General features: G+C 62.7%; 3 protein-coding genes across 3 annotated transcripts; 2 read left to right on the top strand and 1 right to left on the bottom strand.

The window, feature by feature from the left end:
- The first annotated feature begins 1894 nt into the window (after window positions 1-1894).
- EMIHUDRAFT_446203 (hypothetical protein) lies at window positions 1895-3850 on the top strand. The gene is made up of 6 exons (XM_005762757.1): window positions 1895-2084; window positions 2217-2428; window positions 2610-2801; window positions 2879-2904; window positions 3116-3214; window positions 3496-3850. Exons 1-6 carry the CDS (start codon window positions 1930-1932, stop codon window positions 3598-3600), a joined length of 789 nt encoding a protein of 262 aa, XP_005762814.1. The 5' UTR covers window positions 1895-1929; the 3' UTR covers window positions 3601-3850.
- A 400-nt stretch (window positions 3851-4250) lies between these two features.
- EMIHUDRAFT_459851 (hypothetical protein) lies at window positions 4251-7424 on the bottom strand (the record flags this gene model as incomplete). Its single annotated transcript, XM_005762756.1, has 9 exons — window positions 4251-4277; window positions 4434-4977; window positions 5091-5173; window positions 5357-5482; window positions 5711-5810; window positions 5881-6012; window positions 6034-6208; window positions 6608-6806; window positions 7053-7424. 9 exons carry the CDS (start codon window positions 7422-7424, stop codon window positions 4251-4253), a joined length of 1758 nt encoding a protein of 585 aa, XP_005762813.1.
- A 4100-nt stretch (window positions 7425-11524) lies between these two features.
- Window positions 11525-12529, top strand: EMIHUDRAFT_470972 (hypothetical protein). The gene is made up of 3 exons (XM_005762755.1): window positions 11525-11954; window positions 12026-12077; window positions 12154-12529. The coding sequence occupies exons 1-3, from the start codon at window positions 11547-11549 to the stop codon at window positions 12255-12257; spliced, it is 564 nt and encodes a 187-aa protein (XP_005762812.1). The 5' UTR covers window positions 11525-11546; the 3' UTR covers window positions 12258-12529.
- Window positions 12530-17029: the final 4500 nt, after the last annotated feature.

Genomic DNA, 17029 nt, shown 5'->3' with positions numbered 1-17029 from the left:
GGCTCGAGAATCGTACCAAGAGGCTGCCCGTGACTGCAGCCTCGATCACCTCCACGCCCTCTTGCGGCGCCAGCCGCGTCATATTCTTCAAGCTACACAAAGTCGGCTCAACGACAATGGCCAATATGATCGAGGCGTATGCGCGCCGTCATCAATTGACCGTGTGCCCCAGATCGCGTGTGCTAGAACACCTATGCTGTTGCCACGTGGCCGTCACGCACGACGCTTCTGAGGGCGTGGTCGCCGATCATGGCTGGAACGCGTGGTTTTCGCTGGGCATGCCTCGCCAGCCCAAGGCACTCAGCATGATCCTGTTGCGCCAGCCAAGTGAGCGTATCCTTAGCCGCTACTTCTACGACATGGCAATGGCAGCTGCAGCTGGCAAAACCCAAAACCCATCCCATGAGTTGTCGGGTGACTGGAGCGTCTTCAGTTCTTGGTTGAACGACCCCCACAAAGGCGGCGTGCAGGTGCACCACTACGTCAGTGCCCTATCGTCTCCCAAGAAAGCTTCCGTCTCCGACGCACTGCGTACGCTTTACAACTTTGACCTCGTTGGCGTGACTGAAGATATGGCAGCAGCTGTGACCGCCCTCGCGCTTGCGCTGGGATGCGACGATGTCACCAAGTTTGCATACAGTTTCGACGCCAAGATTGTTGTGGGTCGGCCCAGGTTCGTAGACGCACCGACGTATGTGCAGCAGGCCCTGCTCAACTTAACGCGCGACGATAAGGCGGTGTACGATGCCGCCATGCAACTCGCACAACAGCAGCAGCAGGCGTTGGGCCCCGTCTTCCCTTCAGCGCTTTCCGCGTTGCAGGACGCCCTCGTTGGTGCTGCAGTAAACTGCACATACACCAAGAGCGCCCAGTCTTCCGTGAGCAACGTGAACGGCGGATTCGATTGTCTACACCTTGACACTTGAGTCGAGTGTCGAGCTTGTTCCCGAGGTGACCACTGTTGATAGCCCAACTCGCCTCTCAGCCCGAAGCTAACTTGCTCTGAGGGGGCGCGGCTCAGCCCAGATGTGATCTCGTCGCTGTTGTGTGCGTCGAGCTCAGCTTGTATGTATCGTCTTTTCTTGGCTGCGACTGCGAGACGAGCCGCCGGCCCCCGACGAAGAGTCGCCACCACTCTGTTGCATCCGCGCCGGCTGATAGGGAGATGGCTAGACGCGAGCGGAGCGAGCGAAGCGCTCTGCGGGACCGGCGGGCGAAAGAGAATGTGTCGCCGCAGCCAGTACTCCAGAGTACCGCCACCGGCGATCCCGGACGGACCGCGTACCGCGTACCGCTTCACACCCGCGGGGCCGTACCGATACCGCTTACCGGGCCCGAGGGGCCGATACGTGCCCCCACGGCAAATTGCGGCCACTCTTACGAACATACCCGAGAGAGAGACTCCAGGTGCTGCTGCGCGGCCTCTCCGCCGCCGCCACCGCCGCCATCATGGAGCTGAAGCAGCGCTTCACCGGGTCGGAGGAGGAGCAGAAGGCGGACGAGCAGGCGCTGGAGCTGCTACTGGTTGCCTGCGAGTGCCTCGGGCTCACGTGGCCTGTCAAGCCCATGGCCGAGGCGCCGGTGGAGGCGCCGGCGAGAGGCCCGCGCGTAGGGGCGAAAAAAGGTGAAAAACATTCTGGTGATCGAGATGGGTCGCTATGAAATCGACACGTGGTACTTTTCGCCATACCCTGACTCGTTCGCACATCAGACGCGCCTCCTCATCTGTCCATTAAGTACTTTAAGAGGCGGCCGGCATATGTCAAGCACCTGGCGACACTCGAGCGCCGAGGGCCGCCCGGCAAGAAGATCTCTCGGCGCCGGCGCCCACGATGCCAGAGAGCTGCAGGAAGATGGGAGAAGTGTGAATTCTTCAAACGCGTGGGTTGGCCAGGCGTCCCTCGCGCCGGCCATTTCCTCAATTCTCCGATGAATCTGCCGGCCGCCATCGTCCTCCTCAGCTTTGCATCCGGCTCGGCGATTAGCAGCCCACCGCGGCCTGCGATGCGAGCCGACCGCCGTCTCGCCGCCTCAGCCAGGTTCCGGCTGCGCGGAGGCGCAGCAAAGATGAGCTTTGCCACAAGGTCCGCACGGCACCGCCCCTCTCGTCCCTTGCGATGGGCGAGGGGTCCGTCATCGAATTGGGTGGCTCCCTGTTCCCGGTGGCCGTGCGTCCGATTCTGAGTGCACGCGTGGGCACCCCCTCCCCTCCTCAGCGTCGCCCCGGTCCTCGGCGCGACGATGGCGAACGTCATGTTCGCGTCCGGCTTCCCTGAGGTGCTCGCCAAGCGCAGGGAGGGAAAGCTCGGCGACTATAACCCGCTGCCCACCCCAATCGTCTTTGGCAACTGCCTCGGCTGGCTGTCGTACGCGCTGCTCTCCAAGGACCCGTACGTGACGGCGGCCAACGTGCCCGGCCTGCTGCTCGGCTTCTGGTCCTAGAAGCGGATACATGTATTCAACCAGCGCTCGAGAGGACACGGATTCCACTGTATTCGGCCGTATCTCAGCGGTATTCACCGTGTTTGTGTCGCCCGTATTCACGCGGTGCTCTGAATACTCCGCACCAACCGTCTTCCCGCCCTGAGGTCGGTGTATTCAGCATGTAGGCTTTTGGTACGTCCTCACCTGCCTGCCGCTTGCGTCCAAGCCCGTCGCAAAGCAGATGGAGGTCACCTTCCTGGTCCTGGCCGCCATCCACGCGGCGACGGCGGTCGCGTGCGCCTTCTTCGTCCCCACCCGCGCCGGCATGGCCTCCCTCTACGGCATCGTCTCCAACCTGATCCTGCTGGCATACTATGGCGCGCCCGTCTCGCCCCACCGTCCACGTGGCACGTCCCGAGGCCCGCCCCATGACACGACCATGACGCGTCCCCAGGCGCGCCGCTCTCGTCCATCGGCAAGGTGGTCGAGTAGCCAGGCAGAGCGGGCACTGCACTCGAGAGACGGGCAGTCTGCGTCCTTGGGGGGAGGGGGCGGCGGGTGGGCGGAATCGCTGTCCGCCTCCGTCGAGCTGATGAATGAAGGAAGGCATGCGTGCCATGGCTGCAGGTGCCAAGGACCGAGGTACCTGAGAGGACCCGAGAGAGTCACCGAGAGTATTTGTACCTTGCAGGTGCTCAAGGACCGATCGGCCGCCTCCATCTACTTCCCTACCGTGGCGGCCAACGGGCTCAACGGGGCCTTCTGGTCGGTGTACGCCCTCGCAATCAAGGACGGGTGGCCTAGGTGCTGGACCACACGTTGTGCATCAAAGCACTTCTTCTCCCAGGCACCCCCAACCAATCACGAGGGAGGCAGCGCCTCCGTACAGAGAGCCTCGAATCAATCGAGTGATGCGTGCCGGTCGCGTGTGATCACCTGCCCGGTCCCTCTCTCGCACTCTCGAATTCGCGCGTCGACCGCACTCGGCTGAGACCCACTCTGTCTCCGGAGCCCGTGCCTTCCGCGAGTTGCGGCGCCTCAGCGCCTCAGCCCGTTGTCTTTGCGCCGCAGGACTGGTACCTCCTCGTCCCGAACGCGATCGGCGCCGTCCTCGCCGCGATCCAGACAATGCTGTGCGCGGCTTTTGGCAAGTTTAGCGGCGGCGAGGCAAAGTGAGCGAGAGGGTGGTGTGTGGTCCTCGCAGAGCAGAACTGGCAAAGACCTTCCGGCGCGCGCAGGCGCGGCAAGTCGTCGCAACTGAGACCGGAGGGAGGCGGAGGGGCTCCCTCTCAGAATCAGAATCCTGTCTTCCTCACCCTGTCTCACGTGTGTCACGTCAGCAGCCCTCCCTCTTTGCTGCAGGTCTATCAGAGTGCTCGTGTTGATGGCTTACTCATTTTTAGTATAATTCCAACAAAACTCAAAACTGCCGGTGAGTGCCCCCGGTGAGCGGTGTGTCTGTCGCCCGTCTCCTTTTTGCTCCCTACTCGACCTTCCTCGTCCCGCCCCCAGTCTACGCAAAGGAGGGGTACGGCGGAGGGATCAGCATGGACGGCTTCACCAGCACATGATGCTGGGGGAGGCGCCGGAGGCGTCGACCGTCGTACCACGACGAGGTGCTCACCCCGCGGCAGACGAGTATACCAGCACGAGTACTCTTTTTAAAAAGAAAACAGTGCCCTAACGCGTACACGTAAAGAGTATAAGACGAGCCGAGAAAGCGAGAGATTGAGGGAGTTTTAATGGGTTGTCGTAAAGAGCTAACCTACGCTGAAGACGTGGACACGTAGCCCACGTCGATCGTGAGAGACCGAGGCCATTGTGGGCTACGTGTCCGCCAGCGAGAGCACCGCCTGCTCGACGGTCTCGCGGTCGGCCGCGTCGACCGTGTCGTGCGCGAGGTATCGCAGGAAGGCCGACGCGGCGCGTCTCCTGGCGGCGGCGCGCGCAGCCGCGCCCGGCTCGATCCGCAGCAGCTGCGAGTGCGCGACGCCGAGGTTGCGCCACACGTACTCTGGCATGCGCAGCGAGCCGTTGAGCTCCACCGCCACGGTCTCGTCGTACAGCCGCGCCGCGGCGTTGAACAGCGCCCTCTCTGCGGCCGCGTGCCCCTTCGCCGCGTACGCCGCCTCGAGCAGCGCAAAGGGCCGCAGCGCGTAAGCGGGCACGTAATGGTTTCTCGCCACCACCTCGGCCCAGCTGCCCGGCTGCGGCGGCCGCGCAAACGCGAGGCGGGGCAGCGCGCGCGCCGACCGCGCGGCCCACTCCTGGGCGTCGAAGGGCGTCCCGCGCCGCACGACCTGGGACACGAGGCCTACTGGCCAGAGCTGGTAGCCGCGCCGCCACGACTCGTCTCTGGGGTGCATCCCGCCACACACGTACACTTCGAAGGCGTCGTAGTTTGCGTCGAGGAGCTGCTCCATGAGGAAACTGCCCGGCGAGGAGCCGTAGGCGTCACCCGGCCACGAGACGCCGTCGAAGCCGGCGCCTGCTCTCGCCGCGCGCCGGACGAACCAGCGGAACTGCGCGTAGTTGAGGTCGAGGATGGTCAGCCTGCTCGCACCCAAGCGCGTGCTGTGAAGAGGCGCCGCCCGCGGCAGCGCGGCTGAGAGGTCGGCGACATGCAAACCTGTTCACGGCGGAGGGGCGGGTGAAGCCCTGATCACAGCGGCGTGGAGAAGGCCGAGGAGGAGGCCAGCCTCTGCCGCACGGCGAGAGCGCGGTGGAGGTAGCGCACCGAGTTGACCACCTACGTCGTGAGTACACCAGCCTCAGGGCGGGAGATATGGGAGATATGGGGAGATATGGGCAGCCTACGTCGTGTGAGTACACCAGCCTCAGGGCGGGAAGACGTATCGTGCAGAGTATTCAGAGCGCCGCGTGAAATCGAGTTAGCTACAAGAATGAGGCTTCCGCTTCTAGGGTTGGACACCTCATCGCCGACCGTCAGCAGCAGCACGCGCCTCTTGTCCGGCAGAGCGCGGAGCACCTCGCCCCCAAAGGCGTCGAAGAGCGGGACGTCAGCGCAATCCGCCACTCGCCCGCCGCCTGTGCACCGCTCGACGCGTCAAAAGGCGCCGTTCACGGCGACTCCGCACCCCGCCACTCGCCCGCCGGCGAATGGGTGGGAGGCGTGCGCGGCGACGAGGAGGAGGGAGAGAGCGGCGGCGGCTGCGGGGCGGCGGGGCGCGAGCCGGGAGGTGAGGGTGGCCACCTGTTCACACCCACCGCTGTGTGAAGAGGCGCTGTTCACAGGGGGCGCGAGCTAGGAGGCGAGAGGGGTCACCCCGAGTCCGAACCAGGCGGCGACCAGCAGGAGAGGCTGCGTCCAGAAGCGGCGCTGGACTTGCAGGTAGAAGGCGGACGAGGCGGGCAGGTTGGCCAGCCTGTTCACGGCCGCACATGTGACGCGTGCGCCGTCGACAGCTCAGGTGTCAGCAGGCTAGTCTGGCGAGCCAGAGGAAGAGGAGCGAGTACAGCGCAAAGGCGGCGCCGACGGCCACCGCGACCGGAGCGCCGCGCGAGTCTTGTAACGAGGCGGCGTTCCCCCCTCCGCCTCCTGCTCCTCCGCCTGCTGCTGCTGCGCCTGCTGTTGCTCCGCCGCCGCCTCCGCCGCCGCCGCCGCCTCCTCCACCGCCTCTTCCGCCTCCTCCTCTCCCTGTTCCAAGCAACCCAAACGAGGAGAAGAGGCCGAGCAGGGCGATCGGAGCCGCATACGGCGGCAGCTCCTCCGAAAGGGACTCCGAGAAGCGTCGGAGGCGGAGGCCAAACTCGGCGTCGGTCGCTGCGGGGGCAGGGTGTGCGTGGTCGGTCGCGGGAGAGCGCAGTGCGATGGTCTGGGGAGGTGGCGCGTCCTGTTGAATGGCAAGTTGACTGCTGTCGCTGTCTGGGGCGCTACTTGCACCAGAAGCTAGTAAGCCTTCAAAGGCGGCTCAGTGAGCGCGACAGCGACCTGCTAGTCAAGTGCCGAGGCCCTCGGCTCCACAGCCGCTTTAGGCACTGGTGGGATGTCGTGTGTGGGTGTTCGCCGCCTCGTACGTGCTCTCTCCTGCGGGCGTGTTTGCGAGCCGAAACGTGCCGTACTCGAGCCGGAGAACGTGGGTGAGGAAGCCGCGAACCTGTCCGCACCCGGAGGTGTGAAGTGGCGCTGCCGCGGCCGGACCTCGGTGGTGTGTGAAGACACTGCGCGGCGCCGTCGATGTCTCGCCCCACGAGCCCCACGCCGCGGACTCGCCGCCGCGCGCCACGAGGTAGAGGTACGGGCTGAGACCGGCCAGGCCAGCCGCGGCGAGCAGGAGGAGCGGCGCCGGGCGGAGCAGCGCAGTGCGGCCGGCAAGCAGCGCCCAGAGCGCAAACGGCGCGCCGAAGAAGACGGCAGTGTGCTGGTTGGAGAGGGCGAGGCCGACGGCGAAGGCGCCGGCGCCGGCGCGGCCGACGGTGCGGCGAGCGTCGAAGCGGAGGAGGGCGAGGAGCATCGCCGCGCAGAGCAGGTTGTTGAGCGCAAACACCTGGTGTGTCGTGATGTCCTGGGTGTGGTTCTGGGTGTATCTCAGTGGATCTCGGGTGATCTCGAATGTTTCCTTGATGTCGTGTCATCTCGGGCGATCTCGCGTGATCTCGTATGACACCTCGCACTGCACAGAATACTCCCACACGAGCGGAGAGAAGGCGAAGGCGCCTCCAGCAGCGACGCCAGCCCACGGCGAGCCGCTCCAAGATCCGACCCCGAGCGAGAGGGTGCCTGCAGCCAGAGCTCCATAGACGGCGGAGGAGAGGTTGACGCGCCATGCGGCGGTGGTGTTGCGCAGTGGAAGCCGAGAGAAGCCATGAGCCATCATCGTCCAAAGAGGGTACCCGGGTGGATGAGCGATGCCGAGCTCGAGCGCGACCTGCAGCAGCTCTCCGGCGTCGCCGCCGGGCGTGCCTGGACAGAGCGTGTGCACGTATGCGGCGAGCGTGACGGCGGAGAGCGCCGTGGAGAGGAGAAGATCAAGGTCCATGGTGTCCGGGTCAGCCCTCGCCTGGTGTGGTGCCGATCGCCTCGGTGGTGCTCGTCCAGCGCGGCGGCGAGGCGCTGGCGGCAGGCAGCAAGCCAACTGGGATGCCACGCCACGGCCCACTGACTGTGCCCCCTGGATTGTAGAGCCGATTTTGGGGATTTCTTTTGCACAGGCTGCCAGAAAACTAGTATTCTTCGAGGGAAAGTAATCCGGGCAAGCCCGCGGCCGCAATGAATTAAAAGGGGAAAGCATACTCTAATGCATATACTGACCCGGCATGCACTGTGCCTGTTGTTTGGACCAGCCGTCGGCGGGCGTGCCGACACAGAGACGAGAAAAAGAATTTGGCCAGCGCTCATAAATAAATAAAACGGACACACCAAACAAGGGGTGGGAGAAGGACAGGGTCCCCACCTGCGCGAGCAGGATCTTGTAAGGACGATCAGGGACACAGGGGAACGGGAGCGGGGAGCGCATCGCGACCACGGAGGGGGGCTGGGCAGGGTTCACCCACACGACAGGGTCCCAGGGATTCCCCTCTCGTATAGGACAAAGTTGCACCCGGCGGCACGGGGGCAGGCGCGGGCCTCCTACTGGTTGCGCTCTCCTAGTTCTCCTGCTACTGACAAAAGGGACAGCGACAGGTTCGCAGCACGGTGGACTCCCTATTCCACTGGCGATCTCTCTCGACTAGCGACCTTCCTCCGGCTTCTCACTGGCAGTCTCTCACCATCACGGGCACACTGACAGAGGCGGACAAGGCTCACGCCGTGGGTGGCAGAGGCGGTGATAGGAGTCTCCCACTCTGTGGGCTTCGCTATAGTGGTGCGGCCTACGCGTGTCCTCGCCCTTGCGGTCTTGAGAGGGAAGGGGAAGGGGCTGTGTGTCTGTGCATGTGTGTGTGTGTGTGCATGTGTGTGTGTGTGTGTGTGTGTGTGTGTGTGTGTGTGTGTGTGTGTGTGTGTGTGTGTGTGTGTGTGTGTGTGCGTGCGTGCGTGCGTGCGTGCGTGCGTGTGTGTGTGTGTGTGTGTGTGTGTGTGTGTGTGTGTGTGTGTGTGTGCAGGCGCTGTGCAAGCCGCCCTGAACGACCACATGGTGAGCGCGCCCGAGCACCGAAGCTCCCCAATTGGCTTCATAAAGTACATACACGCGTCCGTGGCGCTTCATAAAGTACATACATACACATATAAGGTACATACATGTCGAGCGCCACCACCTGTCCGTACACACTGTGTGTATGTAGGCCGTACTTACTCAGTTCCCCTTGTAGTGTGCGTACTTGTTACCATGGTAGTCTCGGAGCAAACGTGGCCCACGGCGTAGAAGCAGCACCCCACCCCGAGACTACCTGACTGCCCCTTGAGACAACATCCGTTCAGGGTGTTGCAAGCTGGTGGCGACCGCGGGCGACCGTTTTCTTTTTCTCGCGATGCACATGGACATACATGCACATGACATGGATGTGTGTATGTCCACCCCGCCGCGCCGCCGCTCGCGTCGCCTCGCCCCCGCCGCCACCGCCGCGCCCTCGCCGAGCACGCCGCCGCCCGCCCGCCTCATCGACCTCCCCACGGACCTCCTCCTGCGCGCCCTCTCTCACTGCGACCCCGCCGACATCGCTCGCGTCGCGGCCGTCTCGCTGCTCTTCCACGGCTCGCTTGCGCTGGAGGGCATCCGCTTGTGGGCGCAAGAGCGCGGCTACGAGCTGCCGGCGGTGCCAGAGGGCGAGGGCTGTGCCGTGCGGTGGCTGTGCTTCGCTGTGCTGCTACGCGAGCACAACCCGCCGGCGAGGGCGGCCGCAGGCGAACGGCACAGCCTCTTCATCGACGGCGAGGGGCGGCTCTCTTCGTGCGGTTCGGCAGCAGAGGGCGAGGAGGACGAGGAGGACGAGGAGGAGTACGATGAGGAGCGTTCACTTCTCGGCCACGGCGAGGGCGTGACGCGGCTCAACGCGCCGACCCGGCTCCCTTCCCCGCTGGGCGGCGAGCGCGCCATGAGCGTGTCGGCTGCAGAGTACCACAGCCTCGCCCTCACCGCCGGCGGCGCCGTCTGGAGCTGGGGCCGTGGAGAAGATGGCCAGCTGGGCCACGGCGACTTTCATCAGGACCAGCTGCTGCCCAAGAAGATCGAGGCTTTTGATGGCCAGCGTGTCCTCGCCGTGTCGGTGGGAATGTCTCACAGCCTCGCCCTCACCGCCGACGGCGCTGTCTGGAGCTGGGGCGGTGGAGCCTTCGGCAAGCTGGGCCACGGCGACCGGCAGGCCCAGCTGCTGCCCAAGAAGGTCGAGACCTTTGCGGACCAGCGCGTCGTCGCTGTGTCGGCTGGAGACAACCACAGCCTCGCCATCACCGCCGACGGCGCCGTCTGGAGCTGGGGCACTGGAGGCGAGGCCACTGGAGCCTATGGCCGGTTGGGCCACGGCGACGAGCAGGACCAGCTGCTGCCCAAGAAGATCGAGGCGTTGGCTGGGCAGCGCGTCCTCGCCGTGTCGGCTGGAGGAGCGCACAGCCTCGCCCTCACCGCCGACGGAGCCGTCTGGAGCTGGGGCTGGGCCAACTCTGGCCGGTTGGGCCACGGCGACCAGCAGGACCAGCCGCTGCCCAAGAAGGTTGAGGCCTTGACAGGGCGGCGCGTCGTCGCCGTGTCGGCTGGAGGCGAACACAGCCTCGCCCTCACCGCCGACGGCGCTGTCTGGAGCTGGGGCAGTGGATACTATGGCCGGTTAGGCCACGGCGACCAGCAGCACAAGTGGCAGCCCAAGAAGGTCGAGGCCTTTGCTGGCCAGCGCGTCGTTACTGTGACGGCGGGAGGCTACCACAGCATCGCTATCACCGCTGACAGCGCCGTCTTTACCTGGGGCGAGGGCGAAGACGCCTCCCTAGGCCACGGAGAGGACCTGTCGAACCAGCTGCTGCCGAAGAAGATCGAGACGTGGGCGCTTGGGCAGTGATGAGGAGGGCGAAAGGGTGCAAGCTCTGTATCCGCGTCGCTCATGTGCCTATTCGCCACCTGCGAACGTAACCCGAAAGTGGTGATAGGTGAATCTGGAACGGTGGAGATTTATGATCGCGCGGGTCCAGCCCATGCATGATCGCCGCGGAGGCCGGAGCGCAGCATGTGAGCTGCAAGCAGCGCCGGGCGATGTACGTACCGCTCCCGGCCCCCCTCCACGGGGTGTGGACCCTGAGTCGCAGTGGGGTTGTGCGCTGGGCCCTCCTGCTCGGCTCCAGCTCGAGTAGACAAGCAAAGTGTTGTGCTCGGCCGTTCATGGACAGTTCACATGGAGTCGGTCTCAAAAAATAGGAATTCGCACAACACTGGCAGATTCACTGGGGGACATCGCGCACTGCACTAAAAGATAAAAAGAAGAGATTTTTACCTGTGACGATTTTGGCCACGCCTCAAGGGGGCCTGTCCGAGGTGCGAGGAGGCCACCGGCCAACAAAAGCGCATGTCTTGAAGGTCCGATACTGGAAGCCCATATAGGCACCTTACACTCCCCCGCAGTATCGCACCTCTTGAGCGACACTACGTCTCCGCAGCTGGGGATTCTCCGGGTACCCCTCTTTGTACCCGTGCTGGCCGGATTCCTCCTCCGAACAACGCAAGTTCGATCGGCCCCAGTCTCGAACTGGCAGCCCTTCATCTCACCGGAGGTACCATGTCCGAGGAGGCCACCGGCCAAAAGCGCATGTCTTGAAGGTCCGATACTGGAAGCCCATATAGGCACCTTACAGGGCCCTAGAGTTTACGTGAATACCAGAGCACTAACTAAGGAGCAGAGCGGGTGAGGTCGAGCGAAGCCAGGTGTCAAGGGCTTTGTCTGAAGGTGGAGAAAAGACGGGTGTGGACCCGAGCATGCGGAACAAAGCATCGGCGGCCTGATTGCCAGTCGTGCTGTGTTCTTGGTGACGAAGGCTGGGGTCAACATGACGCGCTCGGATGCCACGTGTGTGGCCGCAGCGAGTTCGCGCCGCGGTTACGTTTAAACATGGCTGGAAAAAGAAGGAAGGCTAGCAAAAAGAAATCAACACGCCGAAAAGAAACCGCGCGTGGACCTCGGCGCCTGCATCCACCGAGGTAGACCGAGCTTGTCTGTCTCCCCTTTGGGCCCGGCGCGTCATGCTGGTCCCGCTCGTCCTCACTGTGCTCACGCAGCCCGCCCCGCTGGTCGAGAAGGCGACGGAGGCGGCGGTCTCCGCGCAGCCCACACCGCCGACAGAGAAGGCTGCGGGAGAAGCGGCACCGCCGACCGAGAAGTGGGTCACCTCGTCATGCGGCTTGTCCGGCTGCGTTCACACGAACCATCTGACCGGCACCACTACGGCACACGACTGGCAGGGCGGGAAGGTCACTTCGAACAAATGGACCGGCCAGGTCACTGCGAGCAACCACCAGGGCACCTACACCACGAACCTCCACACGGGCAACTGGCACGCAACAGGGTGCTCCGCCTTGGGCTGCGGGACCCACGGCGGGAACAAGTACACGGGCCACTACTATGCCACACCTCACTACCTTCGCAAGATTGTGCGCCCCTCTCGCCGCGACCCTCCCTTTTACCTCCCCGCCGCCTGCGTCACGTACCTCCCCCACCGTAGGACGAGGCCGGCGAGCTGGTCGCAACCCACGCCGGCGTCTTCGCCGCAACCGGTGCCGCCAGCACACACCGTTGAGCCGAGGCTCCACGCACCACCAGCAGTACCCGCCGCGTTGTGCACCGTAATAGGTGCCTTTGCCGCCATCTTCTTGGCCTTCGGGCTCTTGCGCCGCTCGCGCGCCAGCAAGCCAGATGCGGCCACGGCCGAGGCGCCGGCCATGCAGCTGGTGTGAAGTGACGGCGGCGGCCGCGTCGCGCGAAGACGTGCGATCTGCGATGCGCCGCGCGGGGCTCCGACTCCGACGGTCTCCGACGCCGCCTGGGACGCCGCGCCGCTGGACCAACGACAACAGCAACCAGCAAGTCGCTACCACGCAAGTGCGGAAGTGGGGTGCGCGTGTGTCCGGCCAGGTGTGATTTATAGTTTTCGGAGGGGAGTGTCGAGTGATCCTATCGGTGTGTTCGGATGTGTGTCCATATTTTACACGAGTTGTTTCTGTTGACTCGTGACGGCTGCGGAGATCGAGATGCGCGCAGGGCCGGGCCGCGGCGCCCGCCGAGGGGAGCCGCCTGAGCCCTGAGGCCTGAGGTGACCCAGGCTAGTCCTAGTGCCATTTCACTGTGGCACAGATCGCGTTACAAAACCTTGATGTTGACCATTTGACCACGGCAAAACCTTGATTTTGACACACGACACACTCGACACACACACACACACACACACACACCTTTGTACCTTTATTCAGCTCGTTGCACGTTGGATCTAGTTGCTTCTCATGAGACCGAGTCCGAGAACGCAGAACCCATATCGATATTCGCGGGTTGGTATCTAGATATTCTCTTCGGGCCAGAGAGCCAGAGGGCGGCTCGGGGCTTTAAGCGGCTTCAGTCTTGGAGAGGACGAAGCACACACGAGGCTGCCAGTCTGGTTTGTCAGCCGTGGCGTTTCGCATGTCACACACTGGCGTGAACTGTCGCTCAATGCGCCAACCTGAGTTGAGGAGCGACTGGAGCAAGTTGCGCTTGTCGCTGTACTTCGGGTTGCCCCGATTGGACTGGCCCTCGTACTCCTTGTAGTTGACGTACACGGGATTGTCATCGTCCACGGAGACGACAAGGAACTGCTTGGTCGGCGCGAGTTCCTCAGCTGTCTGTGCAGCAGCAACGATCTGTGCAGCAAGGTCATCAGCCATGTTGCTTCTGTGGGCGCGTCGTTTCAGAGTGACCGATTGTGATGGTTGACGCCTGAAGTTTACTTTCCGGCCAGTGACAACAACAAATGACGCGTGAGTGTTAGATTTGTTCTGAGGGAGGGTGTAGAGGATGTAGAGTGTAGAGCGCTGTAGAGCTGTAGAGATGTAGAGCGCTGTAGAGCTGTAGAGCTCTACATCCGTCCGCCGCGGGACGAAGCGCCTCCGTTGTAGAGCGATGTAGAGGCGCTCTACAACGTGAAATCTCTACAACAAACTCTACATCATAAGCGGCGAACGAGGCACGGTCGCTCTCCGACATGAGGCGCGTTGCACTTGCCAGTGCTGCCCTGGCCTTCTGTCTGCCCGCCCAATGGGTGGCAGGTGCCTCTGCTGCTGTGGCATGCCTCACGGCTGCAACTGGCCGGCGCCTCGGCGCGTCAGCTCGGCTCGGCGTAGCAATAGTGCAGTGGCCAGCGCAACTCGCTTGGACTCAACGCTCAGGCCAGGAGCTCCCGCACGCGCTGGCGCGAGGCATGGCGCATGCAACGCGTCTGAATGCTCGCCTCGCCTCGCGCAAATGCGACCGTCCTCGCAGCCGACAGTCCACCGCCTGCTAAAGAAGCACAGCGACGAATGCGGCACCGGCGACACATGGCAGGCTGGTCATGACGCAGTTATAGGGTGTTGTGTGCCGTCGGAGTCACTCTCTGTGTGTCAGGGATAGTCAGGGCTGTCCATCAGAGCTCCACTAAGCTCGGAGACATCCCATTAGCGCGGCTCGACCTCTTTGAGTCACTGCCTTCCCGACGGTTTGGCTGTAGAGCCTCTACAACAAACTCTAAACCAAAATCGCGCTCTACATCGCTCTACAACGGAGGCGCTTCGTCCCGCGGCGGATGTAGAGCTCTACAGCTCTACAGCGCTCCAGAGCGCTATACATCTTGGGCTGAACACAGTTTTCCGGAAAACAAAAAGGAAAACAGAGAGAGGGTCCCCAGCACTTTGCGTTTCCGGAAATTTCCAGGGAAAACAGAGGGTGTTTGGTGCTCCATTCTGGAAACTCGCTGTTTTCCCTGGGGCAAAATCTGAGAGCTGGTCTGGGGCAAAATCTGAGGCAAAATTGAGGAAATCGACAAAATAGCCAGGCGGTCGCAGGCAGGGTAAATTCCAGGTATGCACGGGTTCTCCGCAAAATTCCCGGCATTTTGCCGATTTGGCCTAAAATTTGGCTGATTTTGGGCCCAAACCAGCCTCAGACTCGGCTCAGAGCCCAAAATTTGACGATTTCCACGCAGTTTTCCCGGGAAAAGAGAGAGGAAAGAAAGGGTATTATGGGGTGCGAGAGGCAAACTGTGTTCAGCCCAATCTACATCTCTACAGCTCTACAGCGCTCTACACTCTACATCCTCTACACCCTCCCTGAGAGAGAGAGAGAGAATTCTTGATACGAAACCACGACGACACACACCAGTCGACTCGCATCGGTTGCCTCCATGAACGGCGGAGCTATTCTCGCGTCCACACCACACCTGGCTCCAACGTGGACACGCCCATAGCTGGGGACACTACTAGGTCACGCATGGCATCAGAAGTTTTATCTCTGGGCCCCGAAAGGCATCTCTAGCAGCGTCGTTACGCATGCACCCTCCCCTCCTGGGCGCATACGCCTCACGTCTCGACAGAGCATACGCCCTTGGTGTGCCACGAGACGAGTTCTTCGCCATCGCAGCGAGCAGCAAGCCACTCGCCGCAGCAGCCGGAGGCATCGCCACGGCACTGGCTGCGCCGCGGTCCCGCACCCGTCGGCGACGCTCCCCCCGCGGAAGACCGCGCGTAGCGACGCCTTGACGATCGAGATGAGCGCGCTTGAAGCTCGCCCACCTACTGCCCCTGAGAGTTGGTTATCGAGTGGGCTCAGCTCCCCCCCTTGGGATCGAAGCTTCCACGACCTCGCACCCAACACCACAGGCGGGATCAGAGAGAGACTCCGCACCGGACACCGCCCGGGCACAGACCCCCTACCCGTCGGACAATGCCTGGACCCCTCACAGAGCAGCCCACGCACAGGTCACGCATCGGCAGGTTTGACACCTGGTTCAGTCGTAGACAGCACACACTGGTCACAGTTGCATAGCCCTGCCGGGGGGGACGAGTTCGCAAGGTTAATATTAAAAGAATACAAAGTGGTGACAACCACTGAGTTCTCAGTGGACGACGAGCGTCGACTGAACAGAAGGTGGGTGTGCAAAACACCGGGTCGGCGCCAGGCTTAGACAGCCAGTCGCACGACGGTCGACTGGTCACAGTCTCATCACGAACACGTTCTAGTCGTTCCCCTTCCTCGTAGCTTGCATCGCTGCTCGCCTCACTCCAGTTGCTCCTCCTCGTCGACCCCTGCTTCTTTTAGCCTGATGAACGTCACTCGGCCTTGGCCCACTGAAACGCTCCCCTCGCAAGTCCACCGTCGTCCACCCCATGAACCTGTCGATCTCCTCGCTGCCCACGCCCTCGTTCCCCATGTACTCCAGCATAAGCTCGTCGTCCTCCTCAGCATAGCTCCCTCCTCCCACCATGTCGCCTCTCGACCCCCCTCTATCGATCCCACTCTGCCCGCTGCTCCCCGCTGCCCCGCTATCGCCTCCGCTCTCCACTTCCATCTCAACTTCTCCTCTCCGCTCACCACTGACTGCCTGGTCCACTGACTGACTCATGTACTGATCGACTGATTGACTGCCTTGACCCCATCCTGAATCTGAAATCATTGCTGCTCTATCCACCCGCGCCTTCTTCTGCCCCTTCCGCCGTCCATAACGCTTCCACGTCTCCACCTCCTCCTCGCATCCGCTCGAGTCTGATTCCGAAATCTGTATTTCTTCGCTCTGATCCGCCTCCGCTTGCCTCCTCTCCTCTCTCACCCGCCGATTGCTCTCCTCCAACGACCACTGAATCGCCTTCTCCTCCCGTTCCTCGCTCTGACGCAGCCATTTCTCCACCCTTCCAGTCCCCTCTCCACTCATATAGCGTCCGTCCAACCCGCTCACCATGTGCTTTTGCACTTCCGCATCCCGAATTGCATCCACCCTCTGTCCGCCCACAAAGCATCGCCACCCAAAAGGCCCCATCTGAAGTAAGGTCTCAGCGCTCCGCACCGATCTCGTCTTCTTTTCCTGCACCTTGGCCCTCTCTCTCTTAGCTGACGTCTCCATCCGCGCCTCCTCCCCTCTCGGCACCATCTCCCTCACGGCCCCTTCCACCAAGCGAGCCCCTTGTCCTCGACGGTACAAATCATCTTCGTCCGCACGTACACGACGACTTCCTGTCTCCCTGCGCCGCTTCTCCTCCCCCTGTTGCGCGACCTCCTCCAGCCTCTCCTCGTACACCAGCAGTTCCTCGTTGATATTTCCCCATAGATTTCTCAGCGCCTCCACTACAATCGTCTCCATCATCCTTCGGTTGCTCCCACCTGCCTCCTCGCGCTGCTCACCCATCCATGGCGCAGAGTCAAAGTGCTCAGCGTCCTCTCCTTTCCCCTCTCCTCCCTCCTCTCTGTGCTCATCCGATCGCACCATCCCTGCCGCCTCCGTCCCTTCTTCTTTCGTCGATGCATCGCCACCACCCTCCTCCCCGGATGACTCCTCTCCTTCTCTGTGTTCCACGCTTCCCACCACGCTCGCCCTCTCAAGCGTCCAGTGAAGTCGTCCTCGTTCTCGACCAAACTTGTCAGCATCCGCCTTCCTTTGTCTGAAGTTATCCACCCCTTGCTGCAGGGCACTCAATCCTGGATGGAGCATGCACCCCAGCAACACCGTTGA

Source organism: Emiliania huxleyi (genome assembly GCF_000372725.1).
Source record: "Emiliania huxleyi CCMP1516 unplaced genomic scaffold EMIHUscaffold_661, whole genome shotgun sequence".
NCBI classification, from domain to species: Eukaryota; Haptophyta; order Isochrysidales; family Noelaerhabdaceae; genus Emiliania; species Emiliania huxleyi.
This window is presented reverse-complemented; position numbering and strand designations above follow the sequence as displayed.

Coding starts and splice junctions, on each gene's coding strand:
- EMIHUDRAFT_446203 (XM_005762757.1), top strand. CDS start 1,930: ATGAATCTGCCGGCCGCCATCGTCCTCCTCAGCTTTGCATCCGGCTCG. Junction 2,085..2,216: donor AAGATGAGCTTTGCCACAAG/GTCCGCACGGCA, acceptor TCCCCTCCTCAG/CGTCGCCCCGGTCCTCGGCG. Junction 2,429..2,609: donor CGTGCCCGGCCTGCTGCTCG/GCTTCTGGTCCT, acceptor TTCAGCATGTAG/GCTTTTGGTACGTCCTCACC.
- EMIHUDRAFT_470972 (XM_005762755.1), top strand. CDS start 11,547: ATGCTGGTCCCGCTCGTCCTCACTGTGCTCACGCAGCCCGCCCCGCTG. Junction 11,955..12,025: donor CTCACTACCTTCGCAAGATT/GTGCGCCCCTCT, acceptor CCCCCACCGTAG/GACGAGGCCGGCGAGCTGGT. Junction 12,078..12,153: donor CGGCGTCTTCGCCGCAACCG/GTGCCGCCAGCA, acceptor GCACCGTAATAG/GTGCCTTTGCCGCCATCTTC.